At 34.9% G+C, this 21,853-nt stretch overlaps 2 protein-coding genes across 6 annotated transcripts in view; one reads left to right on the forward strand and one right to left on the reverse strand.

The window, feature by feature from the left end:
* Nucleotides 1-7,502, forward strand: part of LOC105343747 (protein mono-ADP-ribosyltransferase PARP14) — a 47,503-nt gene extending 40,001 nt beyond the window's left edge. The window contains exons 25-26 of the mRNA XM_066068959.1: nucleotides 970-1,147; nucleotides 5,646-7,502. Of these exons, the coding sequence (XP_065925031.1) occupies nucleotides 970-1,147; nucleotides 5,646-5,932 (465 nt within the window). The 3' untranslated portion in view covers nucleotides 5,933-7,502. The remainder of the gene's footprint in view (nucleotides 1-969; nucleotides 1,148-5,645) is intronic.
* Nucleotides 7,503-14,873: 7,371 nt separating this feature from the next.
* Nucleotides 14,874-21,853, reverse strand: part of LOC105343750 (regulator of G-protein signaling 12) — a 47,143-nt gene continuing 40,163 nt past the window's right edge. For 3 of the 5 annotated variants that reach the window (XM_066068270.1, XM_066068271.1, XM_066068269.1), the window contains 8 exons: nucleotides 21,087-21,318; nucleotides 20,709-20,908; nucleotides 20,322-20,507; nucleotides 19,946-20,143; nucleotides 19,317-19,413; nucleotides 17,964-18,166; nucleotides 16,458-16,632; nucleotides 14,874-16,355 (listed from right to left, as the gene is read on the reverse strand). In XM_066068270.1, coding sequence (XP_065924342.1) covers nucleotides 15,361-16,355; nucleotides 16,458-16,632; nucleotides 17,964-18,166; nucleotides 19,317-19,413; nucleotides 19,946-20,143; nucleotides 20,322-20,507; nucleotides 20,709-20,908; nucleotides 21,087-21,318 — 2,286 coding nt within the window. In that variant the 3' untranslated portion in view covers nucleotides 14,874-15,360. Of the gene's footprint in view, nucleotides 16,356-16,457; nucleotides 16,633-17,134; nucleotides 17,155-17,963; nucleotides 18,167-19,316; nucleotides 19,414-19,945; nucleotides 20,144-20,321; nucleotides 20,508-20,708; nucleotides 20,909-21,086; nucleotides 21,319-21,853 lie in introns of all 5 variants that reach the window. The other 2 variants (XM_066068273.1, XM_066068272.1) reach the window with 2 other exon arrangements.

The raw sequence follows: 21,853 nt of genomic DNA on the forward strand, positions 1-21,853 counted from the left end.
GGTCTGTAAATATTGTCAGCACGCAACAATTCTAAACTTGCTCATAGTCTTCAAAAATTTAGAAAGATTTTAATATAGAAATTATCTTAGAGAAAAGGTTACGTGTTTTGTAGGCGGGTATTGTTTTGAAAAAAAATTACAATTCCTGACATGAATCATGAGTACATACTGTTTATAACAAAATAAAATTTAACTGGCCATTAAACATCTCATTTTTTAAAGAATTTTTTAAATGATTACCTAAACTGTGTCCGACAAATAGTTTTCCTAAAACATTTTCTTCCTTTTTTTTTCACGACACGTTTTATATACAGGCTTTCAATCACAACACGTTTTTATAACAGAAGCAGAACTGAAAGTTTAGTCATTATAATCGTTTGACAACATATCACATATATTTTCAACTCGCAGCAACAACGGAAGACCTACTCGTAGCTTTGCCACGAGCTCTGCTCTAGTTGCTAAGTAAATTTGTACAAATAGATATGTGCGTTAATTGTTTATCTAACTATACATAAACTTGTGACGACTTATATTCTGATGTCATCGGACAATGCTTTGCCTCGCGTGTAATCTCTCCCAAATTGGCATTTTCTCACGCTTGCTGAATATTAACTTATTGATGATACTTATTGATGATAAAGAAAGTTTATAAATCTTTTTGCTAATACTAATAAAATGTTTTCGATCGCTTCAATTCATATAGCCAAGCAAGTTAAAATGCTGGGGTGGGTTGAAAATACAACTGTAGTTTCAATCCAATGTTTTCTTTAACATCCGCGTTAATTTGTTCCCGCCCATTTAAAATGTTTTGACTGTAACGGGTAAAATTGACTTAAACTAAATCTAGCCAGTTAATGTTTCGCGGGCTTTATGAATTTTTATGTTAATTCTTGTTTTGTAATGGAAAGATTGGTTGTTCCCAAATCTGTTGGTAAGACAGAAGACTACAATGTTTTCAATTTACAGATTGAAAGAATTCAGAACCCATCTCTGTACCAGCAATATGCAGCCAAGAAAGCTCATATAGAGAAGCATGTAGACCAAAACACAACCTTAGAGATGGAACTGTGGCATGGTGCCGGACCTGCGGCCATTGTTAGCATTAATTATTATGGGTTTAACAGAAGTTACTGTGGGAATAATGGTAAGGACTTTTGATATTCTTTATATATAAATATGAAAGATATATTGAAAATTATAAAAAAAAAATTATGCTATAATTTAATGAAAAATGAAGGTACCATATTCTGTTGGTTACTCAGGTGACCTATTGAAGATGGTCTTAGTCCTTCGTCGTGCGTCGTGTCATCTATTAACAATTTTACATTTTCTACTTCTTCTTGAAAATTACCAGGCCAATTGTTACCATTTTTATTATGAAGCATCTCTATCATAAGAGGAATATAAATTGTAATATTCTTGGATCGGCCACCCCTGGGGTGTCATAGTTGGGGCCAAATATGCCCCCCAAAACGCCAAATTTTCTTTTGAGTCCCGCACATGTGGGGGAAAACTGAATGCATGGTTTTTATATCCATGAAGCTCTTACCAAAATTGTTAAATCCATGGCTCCTGGGTCAGGGATTTAAAGCCTTGGGTGGGGCCAAAATGGCCATATAGTAAAAATGTATCGAACCTCAAAAAATCTTCTTTTCTACTATTATAGATATTTGTGTGAATTTTAATGCATCATTATGATGTTCATGAATCCTCTGCATAAATTATGAAATTCATGACCCCTGGTACAGGGGTTCATACCCTAAGGTGGAGCCAAAATAACCATTCAGTGAAAATGAATTACATCTTCTGTGGGGAAAAAACTGAATGCATGGCGATGATGTCCACTAACTCGTCAACTTCATGGCCTCAGGGGTTAAGGCGGTATGGCGGCCCAATATGGCCATATAGTGTTAATGCATTTAATGTTTAAAAATCTTCTTTTTTACTCTCATGCATCTGTAAGGAAAACTGAATTCATAACTTTGTAGACCAGGAAGCCCTCAACAAAAATTTCATGTTTCCCAATTGAGGGAATTTGAATCTAGAGCGGGGCCAAAACAGTCATATAGTTTATAGGGTAGTCACGTTCTACTACAGGAATTGGCCAAAGCGGCCATGTAGTGTTAATGTTTATAATGTTAAAAAATGTCAACTAACACAAAATAGAAACTGACTTTATATATATTAAGAAGAATTACTAAGCTGTCATCTTTATTAAATTTCATGACACCTGAATTTGAGGCAAGGGTTATGGCTGTTATGGTTGGGGAGGGGGAGAGTGTATATTAGTCATTATTATTAGTTCACCTGAGCTGAAAGCTCAAGTGAGCTTTTCTGACCACTTTTTGTCTGGCGTCCGTCCATCAGTCTGTAAACTTTTTACATTTTCGACTTCTTCTGCAGAACCACTTGACCAATTTTAATGAAACTTGGCACAAAGCATCATTGGGTGAAGGGGATTCAAGTTTGTAAAAATAAAGGGCCACACCTTCTTTCAAGGGGAGATAATAAGAATTTATTGAAAATTTGTTGATATTTTTCAAAAATCTTTTTCTTAGAATTCATTTGGCCATAAAAGCTGAAACTTGTGTGGAAGCATCCTCAGAGGGTCCCCAGAGGTAGGGTGGGGCCACAATGGGGGGGGGGGGGTGAAGTTTTACATAGAATATATAGAGTAAATCTTTAAAAATCTTCTTTTCAGAAACCAATCAGCCAGGAAAGCTGAAATTTGTGTGGAAGCATCCTTATGTAGTGTAGATTTAAAGAATTATATATATGATACAAGTTAAATTTGGCCCCCATAATTCGCCATTTTTTAAGTGTTTCAGGTACAATAAAATGTTAACTAATTTTTTAGAAGAGTTGATATAAAATATTTTTTTCATCTATTTATTTGATTTATTTGCACTCACTGGCAGTATATGATGTCAGAAGTGACACCATTTCTATAATTCAATCAAAATCAGCCAAATATAGAGCGCATGCTTGAACAAGGAAAATTCTTTTGTCACTTATTAGTCTTGGCTAGATACATCTCTAATTAAAGTATTCTGTTTGTTCAAGAATGCGCTCTATGTTTTCGGAAGGAAAAACTGCTTGAAAACAAGCTGTTTTACGCTAAAAATGCAAAAATGGCGGGAAAAGGTTGTCTTTACAATGTCATATTTCTAAATTGTGGGCACTTGAACCAAAATGAATATTATGTAAACACATCACATACATATCTGTACTAAGAAAACAAAGAATGATAGTAAAATGATGATGTTCATTTTATGGGGCCATTTTAGGCCCTTATCATAGATAGTCCTTTGTGAAAATCATAACCCAATGGGGTAGGTTGGGTAGGTTGGGGCCACAATGGGGGGGGGGGGTGTCATACTTTTACATAGTGTAAATCTTTTAAAATTTTCTTCTCAAAAAACCATTTGGCCAGAAAAGCTGAAACTTGTGTGGAAGCATCCTCAAAGGGTGTAAATTCAAGTTTGTTCAAATCATGGTCCCCGGGGGAAAAGATGTGGCCACAATGGGGGGGGGGGGGGGGGGGGTCAAAGTTTTACATAGAATATATAGAGTAAATCTTTTCAGAAACCAATCAGCCAGGAAAGATAAAACTTTTGTGGAAGCTTCCTCATGTAGTGTAGATTTAAAATTGTGAAAATCATGACCCCCCATGGGTAGGGTGGGGCCACAATGGGGGTCAAAGTTTTACATTGGAATATATAGAGTAAATCTTTTTCTCTCAGAACTAATCAGCCAGGAAAGCTGAAACTTGCATCCTTATGTAGTGTAAATACAAATTTGTGAAGAACCGGGGGTAGGGTGGAGTTACAATGGTGGGTTGAACTTTTACATAGGAATATATAGAGTAAATCTTTTAAAATCCTCTCAGAAATTAATCAGCCAGGAAAGCTGAAACTTGTGTGAAATCATCCTCAGGTAGGGTAGATTCAAGTTTTTTCAAATTATGGTCCCCATTTGGGGGGGGGGGCAAAAATGTACATTAAGGAATATAAATATAGCTCTAAAATATCTTTTCTAAAAAGTAGTACCCTAGAAAAGCTGTAATTTTACTGAAAGCAACCTAAGATAATGTAGATTTAAATTCTATCAAATCAAAATCTTGTTTAGTAGGGTGGGGCCACATTGGGATTCCAATTCTACAAAGGAAAATATTTTAATTATTCACAAACAATGATATGTTTTGATAAAGTAAAACTTGTAATAAGCATTCACCTGCAGGAGGCACCCAAAGTGACCTTTTAACAGAGGTGTCCTTTGAATAAAGACTTGTGAATTTGCCAACATCAAATACCTTATTAAAACAATTATCACAATAAAACAATAATGTATTAAAGTAATAGATAAAGTAATTGAATTAATGTTTTTTATAGTATCTATTATATTTACAAATAAGTACAAATATATAACAATGCGTTGTGCATGCGATTTTTGTATTTTTTTAAATTCCTGAAAAAAATCATTATGTGGTAAAACCCTTATAACACTAATTATTTTCATGAGTACCATATATATAGAAAACAAACACTTTTAATACAAATCAACAATAAAGATTTTAACCGACTTTATCTGAACTCAAAATCATATTATTAAATCACTCATTTTTCTCTTGCCTCGCCGCAGACATTTTTGACACCTATTTCATTCATGTTTATAAAACAAACATTGTTAATATGTTTAAACAATTCACTTGATTCCAATTAATACATCGATTAATTTGGTCTCTCTCGCCTCAAGCATATAATTATTGACAATGTTTACATTTATTACCCGACATTCGGAAGCCATGTTTAAAATCCCCGGGTGTAAATCATGTGACCAACCAAAATGGCCGCCTAATGCATGTCAACTGTACAGTTTTGGATCAAAATAGGATGACGGCTGACCGCGTTAGACAGGTAACCGCTCTTTAGAGGGCAATTATATAGGATTTTTTTATCGGGAGGAAATAAAATGACCGCATACGAAAGGTGACTGCTTAATAGGGGTGGCCGCTGCGGCAGTTTTGACTGTATATGGTTTTACTTAAATGCAAGCATTTTGACATATTGCTGATTCTTTCAAATTGTTTAGACTTTGGCCCCTGGACTACCCTTGGTCCTCACAAGGGGTTCAGAGTTTGAGATAGGTGTATATCCCATATATAAAAAAATGTTTAGAATCTTTTTGAGAACTACAATGCTCAACAGGTGATATGACTATAAAATCACCCTTTTAGAAAAGGGACTTGATTATAGATATAAGAATATGCAGGGTAAAAAATGGACTTTAATTTATACAGGGTCTACATGTATTTAATTTATACTACATTGTCCAGATTGTTTGAATTATGACTCTGTTAAGCTGATATCATTATACCTATTGTTGCTTAGGTGAGCGATGTGGCCCATGGGCCTCTTGTTCTATATAGTATATACATGTATTATTATATATTAGTCAATTTTATTCTGTTTAGGAATTTTAATTAAAGGAATGAGTAAATGCACATTCTTCAAAAGGGGAGTTTATAACAGTTAATGGACTTATCTTTTCTTGCTTTTTCATATTTAGTGATTAATCATTGAAATTAATGTAATCAATGCAATACATTTTTTTATTTACATAATCTCTTTGATATTATTTAGCTGGAGAGCCATGGTTTGGCCGTGGAGTTTATTTTGCTACAGACGCATCCTATTCAGCTAGAGATTGGGTATCTGCTCCAGACGTTAGTAAAAGAAAAAAGATGTATCAGGCCAAAGTCATCACAGGACATTTCTGTCTTGGCAAACCAGGCATGAGATACCTAGAAGAGAGGTTGACAGGTATCAACTACGACTGTGCTGTCAACAACATGACTAATCCCACAGAGTTTGTCATATTTAATGACACACAGGCCTACCCAGAGTATTGCATCGAGTTTACAATTTGATGAGAAACTTGGACTTAATGAAAACAATCAGTGATTTAATTTTTGATACAAATAATATTTGTACACACAGCATTAATGGTGGATTGTGAAACAACAATATTTTTTGTTGATGCATGGAAACTTTATGTTAGTAGGTGTTTAAATGGATACTTGAACTAGTAGTAGCTTTAGATTAACAATGATATTTGAAATATATAACACTTAAAATGATGGAAGTCAGTGCTCCCATGTCTGCAGGTGTTTGCAAAGCAGTCTCTTAATTCCAATCTTCAATGTCTCAATGAACTCTAAATCACAGTACACCTTGAATCTGTTTCAAAGATTTAAAAACATTGTAATGCAGATTAGATTTATTCATAGTTCACAAATGTGCCATATTTAGATTGGTGGATTATTATTAGGAGAACTGAGGTCAGTTTACATCAAAAGATTATTATAATGCGTGCCGATGCCCAATAAATTTTCATATTTATACATGTAGAACCATTTTATCAAGACCTTGGACTTTCATTAGGACTTAGCTATCTATTTCTTGCATCAAAACAAGTTAAAAATGACGCAGTTTCAAGCGAAATATACACCGATTGCGTAGTCTTAGCTTAAAAGCCTGACAAATCTCGTTGATTTCAAAGAGCCATGGCTGAGTGGCCAACAGTGAAATAGACAGGCCTACGTCACATTGCTGTTTGACACAACTACCGAAAGTCCAAGCTCTTGTTAAAATGGTTCTAATACAGTGAATGACAAGTGTGAACCATCCAAGTGCACCTGGTTTGTTAAGTTTAACAAAATGTTCTATTCTGGGGCATTGATAAATTTTTACAAAGAAATATTGTTCTATCAATCTTAAAATATATGTATTTTCTTTTGTGGAGTGTGAACTTTTGAGATAAGAATATATTTGATGAAAGTACACATAGGATTATAAGGACTATCAAAATAAATAATCTATTGCCATAAAATAATTAATAGGGTGGTAAAAATGCAAAACCTGTTTCTGTGATATGGCTGTTTTTACTGCTTAATTGAGATTTCAAGATCTTTATTTATATAACATTGTGATTCATAAAAATTTCAATATTATCAAATCAAGTAAATTTTAGCAACTAAGAATCGGCGCTTTCATTTGCTTCCTCTGCATCATTGTCATGGCTAAAATTTTACTTATAATTTGTAATACATGTACATGTATGATCAAAACTAAAATTAGCTCACCTTGAGAAATCCAGTGTTGGTCATTTTAAAGCATTTGATACTTTGAACAATATTGAATTGAAATCATTCTATCCCTTTTATTCAAGTGTATCCACAATTCATAATGTGATATGTAACAATGAAGGTATCTTCATACCATTAGGATAATGCTAGTCTCTAGCGCTAGAGCAGTCTCTTGTTTGCTCTTTTTACACATGCATTTTGTACATTCTTCGTTAATAATTTTACAATCTTTGTCAATAATGCATAGAGTTTGGTGGGATGTGTTGTAACTTTGCTATTCTGTGGACCATTGATGTTTATAATGAAAGTCTTTCATAGCTCTCATCCTGAATATTAAAGCTTTTTGTTTTGATTGAGACTTGTTGTGACAAATGAACGATAATTAAATTGTGTAAATGAAATTAAAAGGGGCATTTCCAAAAAAATAAATGATGACAAATAATGGTATATGAAATTCCTGAAGTAGTACCTCTAGAGTTAGGGGCATAGAGTAAAGAAGTACTTCTCACTATATTACCTGACGCCAACGGACAATTCGAAGCTTTTCTTGCATCTATCTGTAAATGACATAGATATTGCCTTGGCTGGGATTTGAACCTGGTCTCTGAAGCTTACAAATCAAGCTCTCTCCCAGTCAAGCAGAAGGAAAACCATGCAGCAGCAACATGCAACGGAAAACAAAATAAGATGCTATATGATTTGAAATATAGGATTATATAAAACTTATTTAGTTTTATGTATTTTATCTTTTAAACACTGAAAAGATACTGCAGGACTAATAAAACCAACTTTTATTCGCGTGCAAGAAATTTTTGCAAGGTTAGCAAGAGCCTCATTGTCGCGAATATTTCTCGCCGCAAACCAGCCCTTTTCGTGTGGTTGTTATAACAACATGAGTCTAGGTAAGGATTGGTCATGAAAATTAGTTATAATCAACCAGTTTATAGGCGAAATTAAGTCGCCGCAAATAAAAGTAGGCTTAAAGTATGTGCTAAATTGGAAGTACCGTTTTCTGTAAACCCTGTTTTTATTTCATCGTGTAATTTTTACACTATACGTGCAAGTGAGGTATCAGTTCTGTGACTGCTGAGCTATTTGCTTTCACAGGGAATCTGACTGGAACAATTAAAAAGTCTTCATTAAGGTGGTATGGGACACCTAAATATTGTGACGCACTTCCGATCGAAATAAACAATAAAACCAAGATATTATGTATGATTTTATGTACTTTTTACTTGAAACTATTAATTAATTAAAATTTTTACCTTTCCAAAAATGTAATGGATATTATGGTAAAATATGGTAAAATTTTAAAATTTTAAAACTGAAAGTATTTTAATTATAATGTACTAGTATTTTTATCCAAAATATTATCGACAGGTGTCCTATACCACCTTAATGAATTTAGAATTGATGTTGATATTTACTGTGATACAATTACAGTCGTTTTACCGGTAACGAATCGGTATGCGGTTTAGTTGTGGATGTGATATGATATTCTAGCATGTTTACAATTTTAAGAAAATCAGAAACTAAATTGTAGCCATTTGGGGAAAACATGATTAAAAAAAATGTTATTCACTGGTAGCCACGTAGTAGATAAAAAAATAATCATCCAATGCAATAGGCATACTCTAAAACCTTGCCTGGCTCCATTGGCCTGGCCTGGCCTCAAAGTTGTCCTGGCCTCACTTTTGGCCTCAAAATTGGCCAGGCCCCTAATTTGGCCTCTTCAAAAAATTTTGGCCTCTAAATTTAAAATTTTTCTTTTTCTTATATTTAGATTGAATTTTTATTGATTTCTTTAAGAAATTGAAAATTCAGTGCTTTTTTATGTTTAAAGAATAATCATATGAAAAAATATATACGAAAAGTGACCGATTTTTCAAGATTGATTAATTTATTCCATGTTTAAACACACAGACAATTCCTAAGACATGCATGTATAGCACTGCTATTACTATTGTTAAGGAATAGATTATGCCATTACCAAAGCGATTTACTTAAAAACTAAGAGTCGCCACCCCCCTCCCCCTCCCATTTAAAAGTCAAACATCATTTTAAGAGACAGACCTGATTGATATCCAAAACATTTGTAAACTGGTTCATAGCATTATATTGTTGTCACTGTGTAATGCACTTTAAAATTTGCAGTTTGTTTACATTACCTGTCAACACCGATCAAGCTCAAACCCCCCCCCCCCCCCCCCCCCAGCAGAAATTCAATATCAATATTTTCTGTCGATAATCTGCTACATTGAGGTCAGATTCATTGCCTATCCTGTCATTTAACATTTCACACGGTCTAATTTAATTAATGGCATTTGTGAACAACTGCAACATTGCATCCTCCGATACCTTGACTCAGCAATGGTCATTAATCATCACCTCCAGGTTAGAGTAGAGTTTCATGCATGTGTTGCTTGTATATTTAGGAAACAATGGGGAATTGTCATTATCAGAATTTGAACAAAGCAAAACATTTTGTGACCTTTGGTGTTGGTTAAAACAAATATTGGCCTCTTCCAATATTTTTTTCTCAAACAAGTCTTTGGTTAAAGATGAGTTACATAGATATTGTCCAGTCCTGAGAGCAGTTTGATCTAAATACATAGCAAAAACATGCCATGGTTATACAATGGCAGGGCAAAAATCACATTCTTAAGTTCTTTAGAATTTCAAACAGGCTGATTGCTGCTGAATAAAAATCAATTAGAATGGATTACTCGCCATACCTTTGGTCATAAATATACATTATAAGTACTATATTTTCAATTGTACTTATTGTTTTTAAAAGACTATCACAATAAGACACTAAAGCCACCAAGTAAGATGTTTAATATGGATTAAAAATAAATCCAAAAAAAATCAATAAAAATCATCAAATATGTAAAGAAAATAGAAAAATAAATTTGAGTCCAAACATGTTTGCAGAAGTCAAATTTGAGGCCATGCCAATTTTTGAGGCCAGGCCAAAATTTGGGGCCAAGTCATTTTTTGAGGCCAAAAGTGAGGCCAAACCAGACCAGGCCAGGTTTTAGAGTATGCCAATGCAATATCGCCATGTTGTGATTTAGTTGTTATTAAAAGTGTGAGTGACGGTGATGGAGGAAACTTAATTCAATGATGCATTAACATTTAAGACAATTAAGGGATATGAAGCATGATTAACCCTTTTCTCTGTTTCTTGTAGGGGGCGTGTTCTATACGAATCTCTGAGTCATGAGTTGGAACCCTGCTTGGTGTTTAGAAGTTTTTTAAATTTTACAGTTCCAATTTTTTTTAAAAACATATCTTTTTGGTCAAATACTTTGGAAAATTCTAACCGGTGGGGAAATTTTGATTATTGTTTACTTTTATCCACATTAGTATCGATAGTTTTCAAGCACATGATTCCCCGTTTTCTCAAGTAAATTGATTGTAATTCATATAGTTCTGAAGGAACTGACAGGACTGAAATCTACACGCCCCATTTATCGATTGGTTAAAACCTTCAGCAGCCTAAGAAAATCACGGACTGCACGAAATAATTATTGTGATGTCAGACTCAAATTCTAATGATATAAACAATAGAATGGTTTTTTTTATGATTCATGCGGGTTATGAAGGTAGCAGTCATCGCAGAAAAAATATATATAACCGGCTAACGCGGGTTATGAATTTTTTTCTGCAATGTCGCCACATTCATATCCCGCATGAATCACCAACGAAAGCATTTTATTGTTTAAATCATTCAAATGATGATGGGAATCAAAATCCCATTTTTCATTCTCAATAGAATTTGTGCATCATTACACCACACCTGCTTTTCACAGATGCATAAGAAACATGCAGTTGGGTGATAGTGTGTTGTCCCAAAGAATTAAAAAGTCCATAAATATAAGATTCTTCTTGTATTCCGAATAGGATCCTGTGTATGGAACAAGGATTAAGACGATATGATATCTGAATAGGGTACTCCCTAATATATCAGTTTGGGGGTAAAAATTGAATAATCTAAGATATTTATTCATGAAGTAACAACAAAGGCCCCTGCGGGATTCGAACTCGGGATGAACGGATCACAAGTCCGACACTTTATCCACTCGTCTATGGAGTAAGTTACATATTTCAGTCCATAAAATCTTGTTAATAAAACAAAATGTCGTTTCGATCAGCGGTCAGCCATTTTGTGATGATGTGTTATTCCACCTTAATTGCTTATTGTTGAAAATAAGTCACTCTCGTAAAAAGCTGATTCTTGGTCTGTCACAAAGGCAACTCAGTTAAGGTAGCTCACTACACCGTAAAATTATTTTCTCAAATCAGCAGAAATTTACTTGATTATGATAGATATCATAATGGATAAGAAGTATTTAAGTCTAATATGCAAAAATTGGATGAAAAATTACATTTTCAAAAATTGAATTAAGTTAACATGAACAAAAACTCCAGGTGGATTCGAAGTCATGATCTGCGGTTCAGAATCCCAATACTTTAACCAACGAGTGGGAAAAGGTGACACCCCTCGAAAACCATTGTCAACCTCCGCTTCACGTCGGTTGACAATGGTTGTCTCGGGGTGTCAATTTCAACAGTTACCCTCCCAAACAGGCACTATTTATATAGTGCAACACCTCTTGTCGCATAGACAATAGCATCTGTCTTATCAATTGCAAGGTTTGCTCTGACGTCGCGCACGGTGTTGGTGTTAATTTCGGTAACGTAAGAAAACGTCAAAAACGTCATTTTCACTCGTCATTATCATAACGTAATGATACATTTCATTAACCAACACAAACAAATAAATTAAAAAATAAGACCTTTAAATTGATTGTTTTTCCACATGCAAGAGATTTTATATTTCAAAACTGTTATATAAATAAATATTTGTAAGAAATATCAATGTTCAAAAGCATGTGATTCGCTCACAGCTTTCAATTCTTATTCCTAAATTCTTAAATGAACTTCCTCTGAAATTAGTCATATATTATAAAGAATAGCTCTTGATTAAAAAATGATATACAAAACTCCTTCATTCCCGAGTCTGTTCTACCCTTCTATGTTTCCTTTTTTCTTCATTAATGTTAATTCGTAGTGTAGCAGTAAAAGATCCCGTTGAATTAATCAAAATACATGTTCATCGTCACATTACGTTTAACGTCATTGCGTCATTTTACATGTACCAATGTCGCCTATATCTTTTTCGTAAAAATAAATTGATTCGACCCGTTAAGTTCAGATATTTATCATCAATTTTGTCTTCAAGTTATTATTCCTATATTTTATTATTATTATTTTTATACTTTCGTACCTTCTCCACAAAATAATTTGTAGTTATTTATAATTTTCTCTAGAACTGTTTTTATGAAGGAAAAAACCCCGCACACATACTGCATGCCGTAACGTTTAAGTCCTTGCGTCATTTTACGTACGACGTGACATATAATGTTGACATCATTTTTTTCTAAAAATCAATTATTTTTATTCGCAATGCTTGTATATTTGGCATCAAATTGTTTGGGAGAAAAAGCACATTTCTAACTGCGATTCATTTTTGTGAATTTTCTGCGCGACTTTTTAAAAGAAGTGTCTAAGTTACTTTCTCTTTCATTGCTTATGTAGTTTAATGTGTTTTTATGAAAGTGTGACATTTCATGTTGACATTCTAAAATGTTTCTATTAAGAAATTTTGCGGACACATTTGCTTCTTTTTAATGGCTATACAACCTATGAAAATGCACATTCTAAAATGATTTCTATTATTATGAAATATAGCCAACATTTTTTTTAATGGGCATGATACTTGTGATCGCCATGCTACGCATAACGTTCGACTGTGAAATGTATCTCTTGTGACACGTGTCTTGAATAAACTCCAGCATAACGATTTTTTTTTATCATTGAAAATTAAATTATTATAAAATATATATTACGAAAATTTTACACAGAAACAATTTCTCTTTATTAAAAAAGTCATATATTTTAAAAAAAACTTCAATAGATCATTGCAAGTTCCTGAATCACAATTTATAATTTGGCAATTAACTCATCTTGCCCTGGCCATTTTCGAGGATTTTTTACGCATCTACAACTCCATTCTGGGAATTCTTTGATCCGGCGTCGATTCCTGGCATTGATTACGTCAAAAACGTTATGACGTATATCTGTTACATTATCTAAATAATTAGTCCACCAAAAATTTCCCTCCCAAAATGAAAGTTCATCGAGATAATGTAGTTTATTTGAGATATGTACCCAAAAAGTGTTACCTATCTACATGCCATTTCTAGAAAAATTTTCAGGTTTTAACACCGATTTATGAAATATAAAAAAAAATCCTACATTTTATTACATGTTTTGTTGAAGTCTGTATACATTCGAACAGATCGGTATATAAAATTACATATGTCCAAATTTTTGTTTTTAAAAATACTCAAATACTGTGCGCGCACCCGGAAAGGACATTTTAACACCAACACCGTGCGCGACGTCTCTATGCTATACATTGGGGAAACAGGTGACCTCCGCAGAAGAATCAACAACCAACGTTCTACCATAAAGACAAAAAAATCAAGGACCCGTCCGGCCGTCAGGAAACATAGCAATCTCAGTGGTCAAAAATGGGAAGACATGACAGTAAAGGTTATTGTTCTTAATCCGCATTGGACGAATATTGTACTCTAAGTTAGTTAAATCGTCGTATTGACTTTAAAAACGGCAATAATTGTATATTAGTCTGGAAAACATTTGGGAAAACTATTATTTGTAAGGCACGTATTTCTACCTATGTCTTGGTGAGGTCTAGTCAATCTCCAGAATAATGGATGCTGTGACAGAGTATGACAACACAACTTTGTTTTGTAAATGATTCTGTACGTCGTTGAAATTTAATATAATCCATATAGATACACTTATATGCATAAGTATCCAATACATGTAAGTATATCCCGAACTTGAAATGTACAATAGACCCCCCTCCCCCAATTCTCATTTGATTTCCTCGTGATTTACAAAATAACCTTACCCAAACATTTTCTACAGTAAAGTTAGAGTATTTTCTCATATTAATTTTAAAAGGCAATTTCAAAAGTAATTGTGCACACGTATTTTGAATTCTTTGCATTTTATTTCTTTGCTCATTTCTCCTTGTGCTGTTCCAGATAAAATGACGTTGCAATAATGCAAATGAGAAATGGCTAAGGATAAGGAAAGACTAAAATTTCAGTTGTTTCTTCTGTTAAATACTTTCGATTACATTTGATCCTCTGATGTTTTAGCATAGGTGTGCGGCATTTTTTTTGTTGATATGTTCTTTGAAATATGTTTTCATCTAAAATCGCACATAAATATCGTGTGCATTTTTCAGATTTCATTTCATTTTTCATAATGTTTAATGTCTTCGTAATACATTTTTCTAATTGCCTTTTACCTCCAAAAAGAGTGAATTCTGTTTTATCATGAATTCATTTTAAGCGTGTTTGTGTTCATCAAGTTGTTAATAATTACTACATAGTCCTCAAGCTTGCAAAAAGCAATGGTTTCACCGTATATTGATGATGGATTGAATAGGTTGTATGCAGTATGGTCATCTGCAAATCTGTAAACTGATTTACAGGCAAAGGCAAACAAGGCAGATAACTCCAACTGTAATAGAAGGATAATGTTTCAACTGTTCGTACTACTTTTTACAAGGAAACCGACTGACTGGGTGTATAGTATTTGAAACACTTAAAACAACACATTTTATTGGTCAAGTATATTTTAATACTTTGAAAGTTTTTTTTCATTTTATAAATGAATATTTGTGTCTTTTTGCTGTTAGTTATTAAAAGAAGACAAAACACAAAACATGTACAGACTCTGCCAGACTCCAATATGTACACACACTTACACAAATATACATGTAGTTACAAAATGACAGTGTAGCACCATAATACACATACACAGAAATGGCAGTTGTCTAAAACCTTTCACAGACTTGTTTCATTTATACATCCAGATATTTAAACCTGTCTTCTTTTTCATCACAAATTTCACACATGGTAAGTTTCTCAGATACAGAGAAATTTCACTTAAAATTCATATTAACATTTTTTACTCTGTTAAATTGTTTAAAAATAAATCAGTAAAAAAGTACTTCATAAGTAACAGCACATTGAAAAATAAGTAGCACTAACTCAGAAAAGTAAGTACCTGAAATGAAAAGCAATAAATCTCATTGAGAGCATCTACACAAAAGTGACATTTTCATCCGAACTTCCCATGTCTATAATCATAGCTTTCTGAGACTCGTTGAGATCACCTGACATGTCTGCTGCTACTGGTGACTCCACCGTCCCCGCCCCGGGGGCACGGAACGCTGACTTGTGATTAGAATAACGGGAGGTAGCGGGGTCTGTCTTTGGAGTTGAATGACTAACAGAATTTTCACCCACAGAGTTCCTCATGTAAATTCCAAATGGACGCGAAGACATGACTGGCGAAAAAGACGTCCTTGGTGAGTTCCGGTCCAGAGCTGGAGGGAGGGAAGCAGGTCTCCCTTCCAAGGGAGATCTCACTAACGTTTTGTCCATGTCTTTACTACTGTCCATCATGGAAGTCTCATCAAAGGAAAACCTGTCAACTGTGGCCATTGGAGGTTTATTTGGAGTACCCTTGCTTTGATGTCTAGGAGAGGAAAGCCCTGTCGGTCGATGACGGGAGTAGCCCCAGGCCTTGGCCTGATACATATTGTAACTGTAGTCAAAACCAAGGTCGCGTAATCCTTTCTCCGCAAGCCGAGGATCGTCAAAGTCGGCACTGTCTGGATCAGTAGTCTGGAAGTACACTTCCGCTTCACTAGACGAAGGAATAACACCATCGGCACTGAAGCTCTGATCCTCGTGAGATATCTGACTTTCATCGACAGAATCAAATCCCCGTGATGAAGAATGATCCAGAAAAGAATCTGCTGGAACTGATGATGGCCTTGTTGCTACCTGACCTCTAGTATACGAAGCAAAATACTTGTTATCGTTTTGCACATAATTTTCAGGTGTTCCTATCACTCCTTCTCGTTTTGAAGAGTCCTGTTTTAAAATTGGAGGAGCACTTTCTCGTCCAGATGGGTATTCCATTTTGCTCCGTAAAAACTCTGGAATCTCCGATGTTGAGGTTCCTAGTCCCCGTTGATCGTCCATGCGGCTACTCTGAGCACGAGATAACAGCTCCAGGAATTTCTCTTCTGCAAAAAATAGGGGAATTATAAATTGCAACCAGTTTTTAAGTAGGTCTTTTCCGCCCACTGAGGAATGCTTAAGCGAGACAAACAGCCTGACTGACTTACCATCTTGGTCCTTTGAGGCCTTGCGTGTTTGATTCTTCTGTAGGTTAAATGTAACTTTGAGCTTGGTCTTCGACTTTGCTTGCTCCGACACCTGTTTTCCGTACGCTGAGTCTTTTCTCAGCAGACCAAACAAACCCAAAGATGGACGATCTTCTGCTGTTCCTTTCAAGGCTTCCTATTAATTAAAAGAATTGTACATTACACATACTGAAACAAAACTATGCAAAAACAATTCTATTTACATCAAAAAATTACCTGCAGATTTTTTTTTTCCACTAAATATAAATATATTTTTTATATCAATTATTTAAAAAATGACTCTTACTCTTTCTATTAGAAATTATCAAATGAAATTACTGATTTGTCCACATATAAATGTATAGGTATCATTAATTGAAGGAAAAAAAGAAGAGTAGTAAAAAATATTTAGAAAAAAAAAGCTATAAGCCAATCAGAAATCCTGAAAATTTACAAATGCGCAGAAAGTTTTCTGAGTGTTAATGAAACATTAGCCCTGTATGCAAGATTTGGTGGTTTACATTACAGTGTATCTACACACATCAGAAGGTTTCCTCAAAAGCTTGGTACAGACAGTGTTAGAGTGTGGCTACACTATACACGTAATACAAGGTAAATAGTCTACAAACAGACAGACACACATAAAGCCATATACTTACAGTATGCCACAATAGTTCATCTTTTTTACACACAAAAAAAGCAAATTAATATTCAAAGGAGTAAGCACACATTCTTTTGCGTTTTTATTAGAATTTGCAAAAAAAAAAATGAAAATCATGATGACACCACTTTGCATTAAACTTTGAGATATTGAGGGAGATGGTCACTTTAACTGGTACAAGACATACATGTGCACTGTGTTAGCCATTTTAAGTTCCTAAGTCAGATTCACACCATTCCTGCATGCTTACTTAATTGTCTAGATCTCCAAGAACAGAATAAAGATTGCTTCTGTAAGCTTAACAGGGAAGCCAGGATCGAGAGAGGGACAAGATACACAGGACGGTATCACAGAAAATAACCACAACTTACGCTGATCTCTCACAGGCCCACAGCTCAAGGCGCCGTCACCGAGTGCCCATCACCGAACATTACCCAAATACCAAGGACTTGAAATGGCTCTTCACATGCTTTTCATACATGTATTTTAAATAAAAATCAGGTCAGAACTACTTTGATCACAGATTTAGTGTCGTATCTCCAGATGTTTTGTCAAAATAGAACTGAAACGGTTCTCAAAGTTTAATGCAGTCTTTGTGATGTTCCTCCAAGCGTCCGAGAAAGAGTATGAGCATAACAAACAGCACAAAAAAAGTTATAAAAAAATAAATTTAAAAAATCACAACACAAGTGATAGCTAAATGCACACACGCGTTCTTCAAAACTCAGGTCTACACAGATGTGAAGGTGTTAGTGTTATATCTAGGCAGACAAGCTAGACGATTCACTGTCCGAATCACTGCACGAAACGGAAGCCTGTCTAGTTACCTTCTCCCGAGATTCCAAATCTAAAATTCCAAGTTCGTCAAAATTATGAGCCATCTTGGATTTTCCTTTCATTAAATCCTCAAAGATACGATTGGTGATTGCATCGAGCGAGATAGAGCTGCTCTGAGAGTTGATGTGGAAATCGGGGGGATATTTTACGGCCATTGGCGAGAGACTAGATGTGGAGCCCTCACTAGTACTAGCTGTTAGCAAAATGAATAAATGCATGCCCAGGTGAGTAGTGATTAGTGGATTAGATTATTGGATTAGCTACTCAATGTTATATTGAGATTTGTTCTCTGAAAACTCTTGTTTTTTTTTTTTTAATCAAAACATTAACTGTTTTCTATTTTCAGAGAACAAACTCAATGCATTATAATGAAAGTAAAACAATATGAGTAAATATAAACTCACGTGTATCAATTACATGTATTAATATAAACAAAATTTTTTCAATTATATTTCTTTGTTAAATAAAATGTGCTGTAACATAATCTGTGCTCAGGTTATTAATCTTTTTTATAATATCATTATTTAAAAGTGTTCATTTACTGTAGTTATAATTAAATTTGAACAGCTGTGCTCTACAAATTATGTGAAGTTGCATTAAAATTGGCGATATAATACATGTTTATATAAATAGTCCACTTCTAACTAATTACATACATTTGTGAATGTTTCTAACTAGTGCCCAGGAAATGGAACAGAGAGCCTCTCTTGTTCCGATTCCTCATTCTCCTGACATTAAATACAGAATGGCAGGAAGTGCTTCCACATCAAACCACACAACGCCTTCATTATTATTAATAAATCAATTAACATTTCAAAACCCCACCCTTTTAATTTTTGATGGCGAGTTGTTGTGGCTTGATGAGGTAAAATGCAAGGTGATGAAAAACATGCAGGTTACAATCTCCCTCCACCAGCTGCCCTAAACAATGCTGCTTCACCCCACATCTCTAAAGTCAGTCCCAATGTTCGCCCACAATTTTCTCAGGGTTATCTCCCTTACATCATAAAACTCTTACTGCGTACAACTTATATTTTCATTTTGAATGACAGTAATGTTCAATGATAAATGAAGATGAACGATGAATAGGAAGGAGCATGAAATTAAAAAAATATTCAAGCTTCCTGTCTGAAATTTGCTTTTTGATGTCTTTAAAAGAAAAAGTTTTCATTTATAATCTTTCCGATTTTGATGAATTTCTCACTGATGTTAGTAGCTTATATGCAAGAGTAATGGGGGGGAGTAAATGGATACATTCAACAATGAATACATGAACAAAATGAACTATGCTAACATGACATGGCAGAGTGACTGATGATGAATACAACAGAGACGGCTCGTACCTTGAGATCCAGAGTTTTCAATGGTGGAGATCACAACCCGCTGATTATCTATGGTGGACACCTGCTCGTCAATGTCCACGTACCCCGTCTGTCCCGACTGTGGCGAAATAAAAAGAATCACTTAGCCATGCATTCTGAGCTCTGACAATTTCTAAGATGAAAAAAAATTCTTAGAAAGTTATTTAAGAGATCGGTTTTTCCTTTAATGAAGATTAAAAAAGGAATGTACAAATGTACCTGTGCCGGGTGGGGTTTGTACTTTGTCTGTGGGAGGATTCTTTTGGTTTAATACTGGATTTCTTTTGCAACAAATTCCTCTTTCATAGAGTCAGTTGTCGCAAGACAAATCTGTACATTTGTGTATTAGCTCTAGATGTCTGCTCTCATGAGACATTTTGGTAATTATATTTACAGAATGTGGTTCAGAAACTGTACATAGGGGAGGGAAGGGGTTCACTAGGTTCTACAATACAGTTCTTTTTCTCTCTTTTTTTCTAAGTTTTCCTCTCTGTTTACACAAATCGCAACATCAAAGTCGCAAACATTTTGTCCAATAAACTGGTTTCTCCTCACAACTGTCACATCCCCCACTTTCACTTTCTCTTTGCACCCACTTCTGTTCAACCTACCAATTGCACAGTAATGTTATCCAGTTTAAAGCCATATTTATTGAGGATTGGTTTGAACACATCGCGGACTGTACGATTAGGCTTGGCTTTCACTCCTATTGACTTCCTGTGAGGTAGATCCATCCTAAACAGGACGCGCCTCTCTATCATCACCTCTTTTGACCCCAGAGATGAAATGTCTTCCCCCATATCAAGAGGCTAAAAAATAATTCAAACCATAAGATATTCTTTCTAAAATTAAGAGGCAAAAAAATATCTTTTACAATTCGTTAAAAATTCATAACATTACACAAAATTTTTCTCTAGAAGAACAAAATTTGGATAAATGTATTCAATCTATGCTTAATTTGGGATTTGGGTTTTTTCTATTTCGAACCTTGTCTGAACCAAGCAAGAAGACGTCCACTGCTGCTATGGAGAGACCTCTTTTCTCACAGAGTCGCCCGAGCACAGTGCGGATATTCTGTCCCGGTTTCGTGCAGACTACTGTGGTGGAACCATCAGGGAGGATGACCCGACAAAACTTCATGTTTTTCTCCTCTGTCCCATCCTTATCTTTTGTCTGAGCAATAAAGTGAAAGAAAATTCTTAACTCATTTATAAACATATTGTCCAAATCCTAACAAAATTTACAGATACAAATGAAAATTGAAGCAAACAGATATAAAAATCAATGGGAAACATCTCTGATATATAGAGACTATAGGTTTTCTGGAGACGGCTACAATCAATATGAGGGAGCACTCCTAGCTTGGCCACTGACCTCTTTGGTGTTCGCCTGGACTTCTTTCCTCATGGTGCTCAGGTCTATACCTGGACCTGAAGCAGGCTTTCGCTGTGACGTGGTGTTGTTGTTCACTTCCTTTGTAATGGAAGAGGAGGACACTGACATCTTCTCCTTTTCCTTGCTCTGTTTTTTCAGGTCTGTTTCTGACGATGCTTTGAGGCTCTGTTTACTGGTTTCTAAACATGATAAAAAGAAACAAATCAATACATGTACTTTGTATCACCTTTTTGTACTAGTCCTTTTTTCCGCAATTTTTCTTTAACTGTTATGCATGAAATTGCACTAAGAGGGTACACTTGTAATCAGATTTCAAGGATGATAATACAAGTGAATTTGATGCGAGAGTGGGCCTACTTTTGTTCCAGGGGAGGGGCAGCAGTGACCTGCGCCTCTTCTCCTTGTCTTTCTCCTCTGCCTCCCTGTCTTTCGACTTCTTCTTGTCTTTCTTTCCTTTGCCCGTCTGCTCTTCCTCCTCTGACTTGGGCAGCTGTAATGGCTTGCCCTCCATCTCCCTCATCAGGTACACCTTGTACAGCTCCGATTTAATGAACCGCGGGTAGCTGTCTTGTTTCATGAGCTTAAAAATCTATGGGCAGAAACAGAAACCAGTGTTAAAATGATGATTAATCATTGCCATATATTTTGTACATGTTTCCTCAGTGTAAAATTCTTTAATTCGATATTTTATGTCAATGCACTTTGCAGTGAACTTCCTGATGTCAACAAATGATTACAAATTAGGAGTGATATTGATATTGACTTTAGTAAAACAAGCTTCCTCCTCACCCCGAGACCAAACTGACAGCACAGAAATAGCCGTTGTAAACGATATTTCACAGCATTCTGAAATGTTCTGAACCATAAACTCATCTTTACTTCCAATTGCACAGTTTCTGCACCGAGTATCATGTATAAGTCTAACTGCAATAATGCTACCCTCTTTTTAAATATTTTTTAGGGATAGAAAACTTCAGATGAAAAAAAAATCAGCAAAGGGTACATAACGGCAGCTACTGTAAGCTTGGTTTGGGATTTAAGAATGAGGTAGTGATGTGAGAGAGATGATGAGGATGCTGTTATGTGGGAATTTCTCCAGGCAGTTCTTGAACCGTGTTTCTGCA

Source organism: Magallana gigas, chromosome 8 (assembly GCF_963853765.1).
Source record: "Magallana gigas chromosome 8, xbMagGiga1.1, whole genome shotgun sequence".
Classification (NCBI taxonomy): domain Eukaryota; kingdom Metazoa; phylum Mollusca; class Bivalvia; order Ostreida; family Ostreidae; genus Magallana; species Magallana gigas.